The sequence below is a fragment of the Benincasa hispida genome, chromosome 4 (assembly GCF_027475165.1).
Source record: "Benincasa hispida cultivar pf3 chromosome 4, pf3_genome.v1.1, whole genome shotgun sequence".
NCBI classification, from domain to species: Eukaryota; Viridiplantae; Streptophyta; class Magnoliopsida; order Cucurbitales; family Cucurbitaceae; genus Benincasa; species Benincasa hispida.
Window position 1 is genome coordinate 33940087 of NC_143481.1, and position 14640 is coordinate 33954726.

At 33.3% G+C, this 14640-nt stretch overlaps 2 protein-coding genes across 2 annotated transcripts; one reads left to right on the plus strand and one right to left on the minus strand.

Annotated features, from left to right (window-relative positions):
• Positions 1-5650: 5650 nt before the first annotated feature.
• LOC150036652 (auxin-induced protein X15-like) lies at positions 5651-6049 on the plus strand. Its single transcript, XM_090313198.1, has one exon. It carries the CDS (start codon positions 5651-5653, stop codon positions 6047-6049), a length of 399 nt encoding a protein of 132 aa, XP_090169324.1.
• Positions 6050-9647: 3598 nt separating this feature from the next.
• LOC120075036 (adenosine kinase 2) lies at positions 9648-13202 on the minus strand. Its single transcript, XM_039028183.2, has 12 exons — positions 12965-13202; positions 12545-12598; positions 12188-12234; positions 12057-12088; positions 11851-11952; positions 11695-11762; positions 11275-11351; positions 11056-11153; positions 10905-10975; positions 10705-10771; positions 10427-10610; positions 9648-10134 (listed from the first exon to the last, which is right to left on the minus strand). The coding sequence occupies exons 1-12, from the start codon at positions 13045-13047 to the stop codon at positions 9992-9994; spliced, it is 1026 nt and encodes a 341-aa protein (XP_038884111.1). The 5' UTR covers positions 13048-13202; the 3' UTR covers positions 9648-9991.
• Between the last annotated feature and the right edge of the window lie 1438 nt (positions 13203-14640).

Genomic DNA, 14640 nt, shown 5'->3' on the forward strand with positions numbered 1-14640 from the left:
AGAGAAAGTTCTTCAAAGGTATGTCACGAAACCCCTTTATTTCTGTCGAAGCATGCTTTCTTTTCTGCTATAATTAATGAATTAGAGTGCTTATGGATTCTGGTCTCTTCCGTTGCACGATGGTACGTTCCAACAGACATATGGTGAATCTGGCAGCTAGGAGAAGACTAATGAAGATAAGTTGCAAGAGGAGAAAGATGTGAGGTGACAATTGCATGCCTGGGAAAGTAAAATGTAAGATGGAAAAGAAAGAAGATGTTAAAGCATGCAAAAGAGTAAAAGTGGGACAAGATGGGAGAGAGGAAAGATTCTATGAAAAATCTTCTCGGGAGTTGACATGTGGCAAGGAGAGAAACATGGAAAGACACAACACGAGATGATGTGACAAGACAAAAGGAAGACCTTGATCGTGTCAAGGCCATGGTCGACCGTCCAGAGGCTAACGTTTAGCCAAGCATGAAGAAACAAGGATCTTTTTATTGGAATAAGCACGAAGAATTCGACCAAGAGCACCAAAGTCCACCATTTGAAGGTAGGCAGGCTAACCCCGTTTAAGTGCAAAAGGATGAAAACCAGGAAACTGATTAAATACAATGATGATTTAATCGACACTTTCAAGTAGGCTGGTCAAATTAGGATTACCTAAGGTTGACAGAAATAGTCAAGTTCGAGTATCTATGCCCCTCAAGATAGGATGGACACAGTATCAATAACTGCCTCAACGATGCTTAATTGTGGTAAATGTGCATCAGCAACCTAGTTGGGCTTTAAAAAGAAAGAGAGATGTGGTAGATATTCCCGGCATGGCCATGGATCCAAGAATGATCTTGGCGAGGAGCGACTTTCTTGTGGTAGTCTCAAGTTCGATATGGTTATACCAAAATAGCGAGGTTGGTACGCCATATAATAAAAGGAGTAGGTCGAACAGGAAGGATGGCAAAGGCAATTATCGTACTCCTGAGTTTATATTGGTGTACAGAAATAGTAACACATTAATACTTACAATCAAACTTAGAAGTGGGGGTTAATATTATAGGTGATTTTAGACCCAAGAGAAAAATCGTAAAAAGTCAAGTTCAAATCAGCTAAAAGGCCAAGGCATACAAACATAAGGTCAAAAAGGACAAGAAAGCAGACACGAGAATGAGTCAAAACCCAAATTACGAGGTTTGACCTTGGCTCGAGGCCAACCCAAAGAGAACGACCCAATGGTGGGCCGTGCAAGGAGATATGTCCATAAAAGAAGATTATGGCTTAGAAAATAACTTAGAAACCTAAGAGGAAAAGGCTTGAGGGGAAAACTCAATAATAGAAGATCGAAGTGCCGAATAAAGTATGTTCATTTAGATACTAAAATCTTCTTCTTGTTTCATTGTCCTCCTTGCTAGCTTAAACATTGGAGCCTATGGCTAGCACCACACCGGTGTTTAGATTCTCTATTTTGCAGAATAGGTTCTTCCTAAAATTATAAATTCATCGATGTTGTCATGTGTTGATTGGGAATCTTAACCTTGATCAAATTTTGGAATCAACAAATATAATTCTGCATTTTAAAATTTTAAATTCAAAATTTGGATACAATAAAAACATAAAATTGTTTTTAGAATTTGTACGGTTTGGATCACAAAATTTGAAACAGCTTTCAGAAACAAAATTCAATTGCATGCCAAACATATATTTGCTAAACCGAGTAAATTTGATAACATAGAATAGAATCTGAATTGTTAACCACACTCGCTCATAATCTTTTATTATATTGTGGTCTTCCTTTCCTAACAAATTTAGATAGAGAAATATTGCTTTCCTCAACTAGATATATAAAAGTCCAACCATGCTTATTATTCATTGGCAAGTGAAAGATTGTTGGAACACAAAAAAAATTAAGGGAAAATATATATATGTGAAGGAGATGTGAAATAATGTTGTAATCATTAAGGTTTGGTTTAGGTTTCTTTGTGATTTAAAAAATGACACTTTAGTTTTTCATATTTAGAAAATATTATAGCTCGCTTGTGTATCAATATCTCATTAGTCAACTCGCGGTCAACTTCACTCAATGATCGTTTAGAACTATTTTTAAAATTTAAGATTAAAGTGTCACTTTTGAAATTTAGAAGACCAAATAAAAACTTAAACCTCAAATTTCAAGGATAAAAATATAATATTTATTTGATATTATTCTTATTAAAACATATGGAAGTACTTCCACGTGTTTGAAAGTATTTTTAGGTGGTCTTGTCTTAGAGGAGATAAATTGTCTAGTGGAGACAACTGGAAGGATATGAGGTATGGACAGTGCAAATAAATTGTCTATTTAAGGTGTGACCATTCTCATTTTCTCATTTTAGTAGGATTTAGGGGCATTTAGAGTTAAAAGTGTGGACTTGTGAACTTTAGGGTGTATTTGATTCAAAGATGGGAAGTAAGAATTGGGAAGTAGGAGTTGTGAACTCTAGGTCTCGTTTGGTCCAAGGAGTTTATGAGTCTCGTTACAAAAAAAACAATTTTACATCTTTTAACTTCTTACATCGTGTACCTCAAGTGTAAGGAGTTAATAAAATATAAAATTGTTGTTTTTTTAGTAATAGGATCTACCAACTCCTTGGTAAAAAAGAGTGTATTTACGGTCCTCTACTTCTCAACTCTTTTGCCCAAACATCCCTTTAAGACATAGCTAATTTTTGTCAACTCACCATATTTTAATTGATTAAGGACATTATACCATTAAAAAAAATCATTCTAATGTTTTCGTAAGTGTATTTAAATTATGTGACTCAAATATGGTAAACATTTTTAAAACAACTTTTTTATATTTTCGATTTCATGTCTCAAATCTACTGATAAACACTTTTAAAATAACATGTCTCAAATCTACTAATAATTACTAAACATCATTAAAAAGAATTGATATCTATTCCTCATTCCCATAAATTTTTCAACCTTTTTTTTCTTGAGGCTATGAAAATTTAAATATCTTGTAGCTAAAAAAAAACTTCATTTTCACCTCTCCCCTCCTCCCCTCCTCCCCTCCTCCCCTTTCCCATTGGATATTGCATGCATGTGAAGGAATTTCCCTACTCCCTTCCAACCATACAAACCCAATCCTTCTCTATGTCTCTTTAAATTGAGTAAAGAAAGAGAGAGGGGCAAAAAAGGCAATAATGATTGGAGTGTGGAAATGGGAAATCTTTGCAAATCTGTTGGCCATGAGGCTGATGATGAAAGGTTTTGTATATATATATTTATATTGGTCATTTAAAAACAAACCAGAAGATGGTTTTTTTCTTCCATTTTCCTAAAAAGAACAACAAACAAAAATGTTTGAAACTTTTGTCTTGGAGCTGAATCTGTGTGCCATAGCTCTAGGTTTTTGTTTCACATTCAAAAATCCCAACCCACTCTTCACATCTTTCAGTAAAAAATCAATATAATATTAAACTTTGGGACCAAAACAAAAATGGGAGCCAAAACCAGCAAGGATAATGACTCCACAAGGCCTCCCTTGTAGAGGCAACTTTTTCCATAACAAAAGCTCTTATAGATTTTCCTTCTAGATAAACTATTGAGAATACGATCAAAGTCTCACATCGACTAACATAAAAAGATATATGGTCGTAGATTTATAAAAGAGGACAATACAATCTCTAATGGTATATGACATTTTGAGTGAAACCAAAAGTAAAACCACGAGAACTTATGTCTAAAGTGAACAATATCGTACAATTATGAAGTTATTTAGAAGTTTGTTATCTTTAACACAAATAACATACCAAACTATGCCTTGTTTTAAATAAACTCCATCTACTTATACTTTCACTTTTTTGAAGAAACATCTCATTAACAAGATTTTTACAGTGACAAATCAGGCGTATGATCCCATAACATAAAGATATGCCACTTTACAAGGTTGTTTGCATAGTAGACAAGCTTAATTAGGAGTTTTCGTTACAAAAACGGGTTTTAGGGGGCTCTGATAACTTATTTGATAGGAATGTGAGGTCTCTTGATTTTTCCTATGTGAGATTCTCAACATGCCCCCTCAAGATGGTGCCTTTTGGGTTCACCATTCTTGATCAGATCTCAATTTTTTTATTAGACTGAATACCCATTTGGGTTTTATAGGTTTTGATAGCATATTTGATAGTATGGATTTTCATCTCAAAACCAATTAGTAATGGGAAGAATAATTCATCTATCTTATGAGAAATGTGAGGACCCTTGGTTTTTCAAATGTGGGATCCTCAATATGCCTCCTCAAGATGGTGTCTTTTGGGACCGAATACCCATTTGAGTTTTATAGGTTTTGATACCATACATGATAGTATGGGATTTCATCTCAAAACCAATTGGTAATGGGAAGAGTAGCTTTATAAGAAATGTGATGATCCTTGGTTTTTCCAATGTTGGATTCTCAACAGGTTTGACGACATTAAATTTTTGCATGACAACCTCTCAAACCAATCTACTATAGTTTAGAGAGTGCATGAACTTTGACTAATCTCACAAGACAACCGTCAAAAGCCCTACTACATTTGATTGTCAAGAGAATTTGAAAGGGTTAAAAAAAAAAACTTAGAAAAAAAGTTTGAAAAGCACCATTTATGCTCTGATGAGGGAGATATCAAGGATTTTCCTTATTGATCTCAACCAAAGATTCAAACATACAATCTCTAGGATATAGGTGTTACTTAAAGACCGTGGCCTTAGTCAATAGGGTCATCCCTTGAAGGGGACATGTTTACTCCCCAATAATCAATTTTAACTAGGCCAACTCTTTTTCACCCGAACTCATTCTATGTCCAGTTAACTCAATCACAGACATGACTAACTGTAAAGGCATATCTCTACAATAATATGATCTTGTCCACTTTAGGTATAAACTCTAATGGCTTTGTTTTTGTTTCACCCCAAAAGGTTTTGTGCCAATAGAGATAAATTTTTTTAGTTCTAGCTCACTTCATTGCCAATTATTTCCTTATCAATATTTCAATTTGAGTTTCATTTTAGTTGTTTTGAGCTTGTTGAGCTTCACTTTCATCTTGTAGAATCTCATTATCTCCTTCATTAATCAGCTCTTTATGATGCCACTTGTTTTTTTTATCAGTTCCCCTCACTCATATATCATAAATCTTTCCCTTATCTAATCAATGCGGAACTTTGGTCACATTCCAACAATTTATGGATCAACCAACTCATTATGATTAACTACAATTTAGAAGTTAAACAGACAAACAGTACATCTTACTTTTGGTACCAATGATTGTCTTGAAAAATGAGCCAAAAGTTCATCATCTATTTGAGAGTGTGTAATTAATTTAAGTTATCCAAAAACAAAGAGTATGTGCAAATTGCACAATACAAAATGTACACAAAAAAAGAAGAAGAAAAACTACCAACCAACTCTGTCCCATTCCTGTTTCCTTTTTGCTATCAGTGTGTGGGGGCATAACCTTCAAACTTTGGCTCTCTTTTACTTACTGGTATAAACATTAGTAATTGATATATTCAGCCAAACAAAAAAAATAGAACTCATTATCCATATTAAATATAGCAGTCAAAGCAAAGCATCACTCTCTCTTATCCTTCAACTTCAATCATTTAATGCATGCACAAATACAACTCCTACTTCCTTCTATATATATATAGTCCCATGTCTCTAGTAGAGAATATCGAATCTCGCCTACGGTCGACAGACAACGGATCAATCAGGATTACGATTTACAACGACGAGATGATGGAAGGAAAATCGAAGAAGGGAAAAAATTTAGCAACTCAAGTTTTAGAGTATGCAAAGTGGTGGTTTTGTTGGGGTGTGAAAGAAGAAAAAGAAATTCCTAAAGATGTTCCAAAGGGTTATTTTGTAGTATATGTGGGTGAAGAGTGGAAGAGATATGTTATTGAGATTGGTGTGTTGAAACATCCTTTGTTTAAGATATTACTTGATTCTGCTGAGGAAATGTTTGGATTTGCTAATGGTTCAAAACTATATTTACCTTGTAAGGAGTGTGTTTTTGTTAGAATTCTTCAATGTGTAGATTCTTCTTTGTAGAATTCTTACAACTTTCCCTTCTTTTGAACTTGAGTGGAAATGTAAATGCTCTAATGAATTGGAAACGTAACCAATGTTTTGTTTTGTTTTGTTTTTTCTTTTGAATTCTTGGGTGGTAGATAGAGCTTCATTTCATATTCATGACAATTCGATATTGGTTCGCTAGGTCTAGACTTATTTAGCTTTATCTACACTTGTCATATATGAAGGCTTAAATTTGGTTAGTGATGATAGTGTTACTCTTCTACGTACCTAAATCTTGAGTATACAATTTAATTGTTCATGCTCAAGTTTATTGCCTCAATGCTCATTGATTTTTGTAAATTTCATTTAAAAAATGAAAGTTGTCTCAAACTTCGTTCACAATTGTTCATGCTTAAATTTATTGTTGATTGTAAAATCCATATAGGAAAATTCATCTGACATTCACATGCCCTCCAAATGGGTAAATTTAATTTGTAATTTTAGGGAAGAAAGATAACATGTAAGACAAAGAAGAAAAACATTGGTGTGGTGTATGCCATAGAATCTCTAATGCTTAAATCAATATTTAGCAAAGGTGATTTAAACAAATGGTCAGAGCAAGCTAGGAATAGAAAGGACTTGCCTTTTGTAGAGCTAAGGTCTTTTATTTATAAAGGGGTGAACCTTAGGATTCCTAATCTGAAAAGGACATGGAAATGCCAATTTGGGGCGACTACGGGGGCTAAGACCATGACCCACGTGAAGTCAGCCCCCATGAAGGGAAGAGAGTAGCCTCGGTATACATAAAGTGATCTCTCGAAGGGAAGAGAGTGCCCTCGGCCTCAGCCTCTTAGGCCGAGGCGAGCATCTTCAGTCGCTCAACCCTTCTCCTAGTCTCTTCCTCCCTTAGCCTATTTCTTGCACTCCTTTGGCTCACATGTGACTAGTGTTATTCTTATTTTACATTTAATGTTATGCTCTTTCAACTTGTAACCATTAGTCTAAAATTACCATAAAAGCCATAATGCTATTTTTTTCCTAAAATTTTATCAATTTCATGGAATCTACAATGGGGTATTTGGGGTGAGGAGATGAGATGAGATGAATTGAGATATGAACTCAACTCATTATTTGGGAGGCCAACTTCGTATGTCACCGACATTTTATACCATGTCTATCAATAGTGCACTCAGCCCACATCACCACTGATGCATTGTTACTTAATTCTGGTGACCACCTTCAACGATCAACTTCGCACGACCATCTTCGACAGCCAACTTCAACAACCACCACCTGCGACCAACTCCGGTAACATCCAACCACTACTGTTGACAGCCAACTCTAGCAACCTCTAACCGTGGGCATTCTACTAACTCCAACAACTATTATTTCAAATTATAACTACTACAAATTTGGGTTTTGTTGACGCTCGTGACATAAAACCGTCAACAAAACCTTAATATAAAGTTTAAGAATAACTATGAATTTAAAAATACATATAAAACATCAATAAATGTTTATGTTTATGTTTAAGTTGACGCACAAAATAACACCTTTATTGACATAAAAGTATGTAAGTTCCATCAAAACATTGAATTCCTGGTTTGTTGATTAGTTCATAGTATTTTATAGTCATTTTATATAGTAATTTAATATTAATAAAATCACACATTAATAAAATCACTTTTATCATGTAAGAAATCAAACTTGTATGTAAAAATACTTTTGAGAAAAAAAAACACCTTTGTTGATAGAAAAGTATGTATGTTCCATCACAAGGTTGAATTTCCAATTTTTTTATTAGTTCATAGTATTTGATAATCGTTCTTTATAGTAATTTAATATTAATAAAATACTTTGATCATAGAAAAAAATCAAACAAACTTGTAGGTAAAAAAACTTTTGAAAAAAAATTGTTAGACCCATGAGTGTTTTTATTTTAAAAAGTTTTTATTTTGAGGAAAAATTATCAAACACATGAGTGTTTTTATTTTAAAATTTTTTTATCAAAAGTGTTAAAATAAAAATGATTTAACTAGAATTGTCTCATGCACAAACTTGTAAAATGATTACTTAAATTAAAAAAAAAAAAAAAATGAATTGCATGATCGATCCAAAAGTAAACCTTAAACCTCATTTTTCAAAACTCTCAACACTATATGTGTGCTTAACAAATAATAAAATAAAGTGTAATTTATAGTTTTCTAAATATATATATATATATATATATATAGAATTATTGAATAAAAAAGTTTTCAAACAAAAATAATCATTATACAAATAGATTATTTATGTAAAAAAAAAAAATACTGCCACTAGATAGCCCTAACATATGAACTCAGCACCTGACATATGAACTCTACTAAACATATAAACTCCACAGACATATAAACTCAACTAAGCACACCAAACAACCTCTAAGAGAAGTTTTAAAACGATTTTTGGAGCAACATTTTCTAAAATTTAAAGTTAAAAAATGACAACAATTATCTTATGTTTTTTTTTTTTTTTAGTAGTTTCAATTGGGTGATTTTGAATATGAAGCAGTAAAATTTTACTGCGCTTTCTATTCTGGCTGACATGTTAAATTTGTATCCTCAGCATATGCGGAAGTAAATATGATCAAGACATCAACCTTTTTTTTTCTTTTTCTAAAGAATTTTAAGGAAAATGTTGGTAGCAAAAAGAGTGTTTTATCTTTCCACATAAGAGGAAACAAAACAGTCTAAATGATTTTTACCTAAAATAATTTCCCTTTAAATAATTACAGGTTTTCCATTTTATAATACTATTTAAGCATGTTCCATATTTTCGTAAGTACTTCCTGGAATATAGCCGTAGCCGATAAGTTTGAAAAGTAGTTTATTTATTAGTAAAAACAAGAAAACCCTTCCCACTAACTTCAGTAATCAGATTTCCAAAAGAAGTTGGAATTAATAATAAAACAGATGCTAATTGATTTGTTTGTTAAATAGCCTAAACAAAAATGTAAAAGTGGGTGTATCGGGCATAAAGTAAAGTAACTACTATCAGTTTCAAAGTTGGAAATTCGAATTACTTCACATCATCTGAAACTCAAAAAAAAAAAAGTTTGATATTCTCTTCCTGTCATTTTTAATTATGAAATCTTGTTTTGTTAGATTGAATCCACTCTTTGTTTTAGTTTGGCCTAAGAATATCTTTATATACATTTTTCTCATAAAAAAGTACATCTTTTCATTTTTCATTTTTTTTTTTTAGTTATATAGAACAACTAAAAACAGAAAATAAAAATTAGGGTTAATTCAGATTGGCACACTACCTATTAAACCAGTGGTTCAAGATAATATGTAAGAGTGTGTATGATTCACCAACTTCATAAGTTCAATGTTAAATAACTCAACTCCACAAACTTCAATATTGTGCACATTTATTAAGAAATTTCATCTTCTCATCTCTCTTTTACACATTTATCAAGAAAATCTACCTTCACAACTTTTCTCTATGAAGTTTGAACACACATTTCCTAACTCCATATTTCATAATTCAACTCAACATCCCAAATACCTCCTTTAACTTACCTTAATTGGAATATATCAACAACTATCACCGGTGAGATATTTTTTAGAAAGCTTCAACTTAAAATGGATATGAATTCAACCTAAATGATAGAGCCAAAATTCTTCTTGATCAGTTTAAAGATACATCCAAGATTACAACTTCAGTACTAAAGATACATATGGTTCAAGATTAAACTAGAGATCAGTTCAGCTTCAGAGTCTAGCTCAAATGAAATTTTTCATCCATATCCTGGATGAGAAGAAATACTCAAGAAAAATTGGACATTCAAAAAAGAATCGACTCCCACGCTGGATGGATGGATTTAGGAGTAAATATGTAGGCTTTCATAATAAAGTACTACAGAGGATGAGGTGAAAATTGCTGCTACCCTACCATGGAAAGGAAGAATGTGATAATCCTGCACTGAACCAAAGCTGTTTAATTGTAGTCGGGTTTCTCCGGGTAGGTGCAGCCTGACCTTTGGATTATCACATTAGACGCATAGCAACCGGCTTTCACACAGTCTTCAATGGGCTTCTCTTGAACAAGTTGAGATAAGAATCCCCCAACAAATGCATCTCCTGTTGCAAGAACGACAATCACAAATCGAAAGAGGAGAAAACCAGCTTCAATATTGAAAGAAAGGTACAACTACGCGTGCCCTCACAGTATAACTTAATAAATTATACGATAAATGGGGGGATGCAGAAGTATTTCAATAAAAATTCCCTAAGAAAAGTATATATTGACTTGCCAATCTGGACATAGCTTAGTGTGATGGTTAAGTTTCTAGCTAGAGAATGATTGAACTCAAAAAAAAATTAACTCAGAATTTCCATGCATTTGCCAAGTAGAGAGATGAAGACCATATACCTGCCCCATTGGTGTCAACCAACTTCTCCTTGGGCAACAAAATAACAGGGAACAGTTTTGCCTTCCCATCTTCAGCAACCACCACAGGATCAGCACCTTGAGTGATAACAGTGATCCTCTTGCGTGTTCCCGAAGCCTTTGGCCACTGGGAAATCTTTATGGCAATCTCCTCGACATTGTCAGTCTAATCAGAAAAGACACCTAAACTTAGTGATCTGTGAGAGAGCTTCAGTTCAGTTTTTCGATTTAAGAGCCCAAAAGAACCTTCTGAAAATTACCTCCCATCCATGAACTTTTGAGAAGGTTCTTGCTTCTGTCTCGTTTCCAAAAACATAATCCATGTACCTGTATCAAAAATCAAGCCAATAGTCCATTACAACAATCGTGACCAATGAAGCCAGCGACTAAGACCATCAGAAAGGAAAAAGTTCCACATCCATTGCATTAAAGATGGTAGAGAAAAGGGCACAAGACTTACGGCAGAGCTTTCTCCTGCACATCTCTGAAGAATTCACAAATGAAAGGAGCAGAAAGATTCATGCTGAAGACCTGCAAAGCACAGTAACTTTTCTAAAGTGCTGAAACTAGAATTCAAAGGAATTCTATTCAAACAAGTGTGGAAATGTCACCTTGTTGTTTGCAGCAGCATGAGCGGCAACGAGTTGGATGGACTCTGGGGAAACCGTCAAGAAAAATCCAGCAATATAGAAGTATTTTGCCTGTTCCACTGTTCAAAAATAAATTTGCATTGAGGTCAGACCTGTTGGCTGTTGTGAGTAACATATGGTCTCTAGATACACGGGAGAGGGAGGGAAAAAAAAGGTATGGAGTGGAGGAGAAATGAGTACCGAGTGCCCAGTTTTCAGGTTGCTTCAAGTGCTCAGTTTTGTAACAGTTTGCTGCTGACAAGTTAGCAACAAGTGACCTGTGAATTGTCAATATAAGTTATACTTGACTTGACATGAAATATGGACATTTATAGTTCTGATGCATGTAAGTACAAATTATATGTTATCTGGTTGATAGGAATTTAAGTAGAAATATTAACAATGAAACATGAAAAGGAGTTTATCACCTAGTTTCAACACATAGAAATTTAAATGAACTTCAAAAAATTAGAAAAAAGTAATACTACATTGTTTCCAAAAGCTTAGTCACATAAAACATTTTTATAAACATGAAAAGAGTGTGAGCATAGTATGAACACAAAGATATATGTTTAACTAGATAAAATCACTTTAAGGGGATTGAACATCAGATGAAAATACCTCTCACCACCAACAACACAAACAGCACATGTACCGGTGGGAGTAGTTTCATCCTCGTAATATTGTACCTAAATACATTTGATTTCATATTAATCATAGACATTTCTAGTAGATAATTTGAAACTACTAGACAGTTGAAACATGTGCCAGACATACATTGACACCAGCAAGCTTTGAGTTTTTCTTCATTTCCTCCCCAAATTTGTCCTTTCCAATGGAACCAATATAACTAGTAGCACCAGGAATTTGAAGCATCCACTGAAAATACCGAGAAAATATCAAATAGGATCAAAGGAGAAGTGAAACTTGATTTCATAAAACTGTATTCGGGGTAAAATGTCACCAATGAGGCTACAACCAACCTGAGCAACTTTAATGGAATTCTGAGTGGCACCTATCAGGTAACAAAAATAACGTATTTACACAAATGATCAAGTAAGAAGAGGTAAATATTCAGAAGCACTTGAAAAAATTATTAAAAAAATCAAAATACCTCCAGCAATATATTCCACATTGTCTTTAGCAGCCAGTTCCTCGTACCTTCACAAATTCATCAGTAAAAGTTGTAATGTTAGGATTTAAGTTAGGATTTAAGCTTATAAACAAAGTAAAGAACGCATGATACAAAACAATCAACCAACACAACGCTCACCATTGAAAACAAAATCATTAGGAACTAGAACTACACAACACATATCTTCCATTTACAAATTCATTTGCCTGTTTCCTAAGGAAAAAAATATGCAACTTCAAACCAATCAACCATACTTCCTCCCGAATCCGGATGAATCTGTAGGGAAAAACTAGAATACCATGATTGCAGATGAAAAAGAGTAAGAAAGAAACTCACATGGGCAAATGTTTCTCTTCGGCAAGAATAGCATTGTTTAACTTGATATCATATCTGCCAATAAGAAACATAAATTAATCGATAACACATTGCTACAGAGCTTCTTCCAACAAAAACCAATATATACATTCATAACAATACACAGCAAATCACAAGCGTGCATTAGTCGCTACTTTACACTACACTGTCAAAGCACCAGAAAACCTAACGCGTATAGATCTTGTATTAATTTCTCCCGCAAAACCAAAGTGTACATAAAGAAACAGAAACAAAAAGTGACAGATCTGCCATGTAAAACCTAAACCACCTCCAAAATACTTAGATCTATTCTGTAAACGTCTCATTCACTTGTTTTCGTGATGCATTGGAGCAAAATAATGGAGAAAAGAAAAAACAAGAGAGAGATGGAAGCGAGCTTACTTCTGCAAGAAATCATTGTCGACGACGGCGGAGATGTCAAGCAGGGGGTTGCCCATTCCCAAAATGATCTTCTCGTACGCCATTAGAGGTAGATTTTGAAGCTGAAGAACCGAGAGAAACAAAGAAAGAACAATGAACAGCTTATTGGAGAAGAAGAGAAGGCAATGTACTTCGGAACTTTTGAAGGAGGTCACTGAGAAGAGAGTCACTGTTACGCGTCACCCCCCTTTTTATTATTACCTTTTAAGAGTCACTTTTTATATTAAAACAGAAAGTTAATTATTTTATTATTTTATTAATTAACTAATTACAAGCTTTAATTTGTGTCTATTTAATATCTCAACTTTTAAATTATCTAACAAAATTTATAATTTGTCATTTTCTTTTATTTGAACGGTCTATTTCCTCCTTAAAAATTTTTCTTTCACTAATATCATGTCATGAACATTTTTAAATTCAACCACGGATGATGAAATTCGAACATCTGATATTTAAGAAGGTATAACTGTTGGACTTGTGCCCTAAATTCTTGTAACGGATTTGTTTATTAATTTAATTATTACTTCTGCAATATTAATTTAATCATTAACCAAAAAAATCTAAGGTTATCACATGTAATCTCGAATAGTATGTAGTTGACCTACAAGGTGGATCATGTTCTAGAGATAACCTAAAAGGTCTATAGTATATGGATAAAGTTAGGGTGTCTTATCCTATGGATACGGCCTACTTTATAATAATTACAAATCATTTAATCTAAACTATTCATGTGGAAACATGTGAGTAAGATATCTATACAAATAGTTTGTATAAGACCGGACCGCGAAATATTTAATCTCTCTTTGTAAATTCAGTTATAAACTCTTTTCTATGAGGTTAGCCCTTTGATTTGCATGAGTGAAAGTGGATCCAAGTTGTCGACTCAATAAGCCTTACTATTTTTGGGACTTGACTAAATGGGGAGCTGTGAACATGGTTTCACAAGATGGAATTCACTCTTTCTAGGGTAAGTGATGAGTAGTTCCCTTAAATATTAGTTTTGGATCTTGAACAAGATGTATCGCCCTCTCACTGGCCCAAAAGGTACTTAGTTTATGGTTGGATCATAAACAAATTGTTCATTAGAAATTAGTAGAACTTAAGGAAAAGAGGTAACTATAAGGGTAAAATGGACGCTTAGCCCAACTATAATTATGAACAACTCGTGAATGATCAACTTGCTTATACTGATTATATCCATGGACACAACTTGTCCTACAGTGAGTTTAATTATGAGTCTATAGTGGTTTGCCATGTAATTAATGAACGAAGGTTAATTTAATTAAAGAGTTTAATTAATTAATCTTGGATCATTGGAAATTATAATCTGTAGGTCCATAAGGTTCTCTTACTAGTTCACCACGGACCAATATCGATCAATTACGTTGAAAGAATATTTAAAATGTTCAAATTTATGAGGAAAAATATTAATTGTATTTGATACAATTAATTACATGATTTATTATAAAGCTTATTTGGATGAGATTCAAATTATAACTTTATAATATGGAGAACTGATTTATTTTAATATAATTCAAATAATTAATTAGTTATTTGGATGAGATCTATATAAATAAATAAATTATTTAATTTGAAAAGATTCGAATTAAAAAGATAACGGGAGAATTGATTTATTT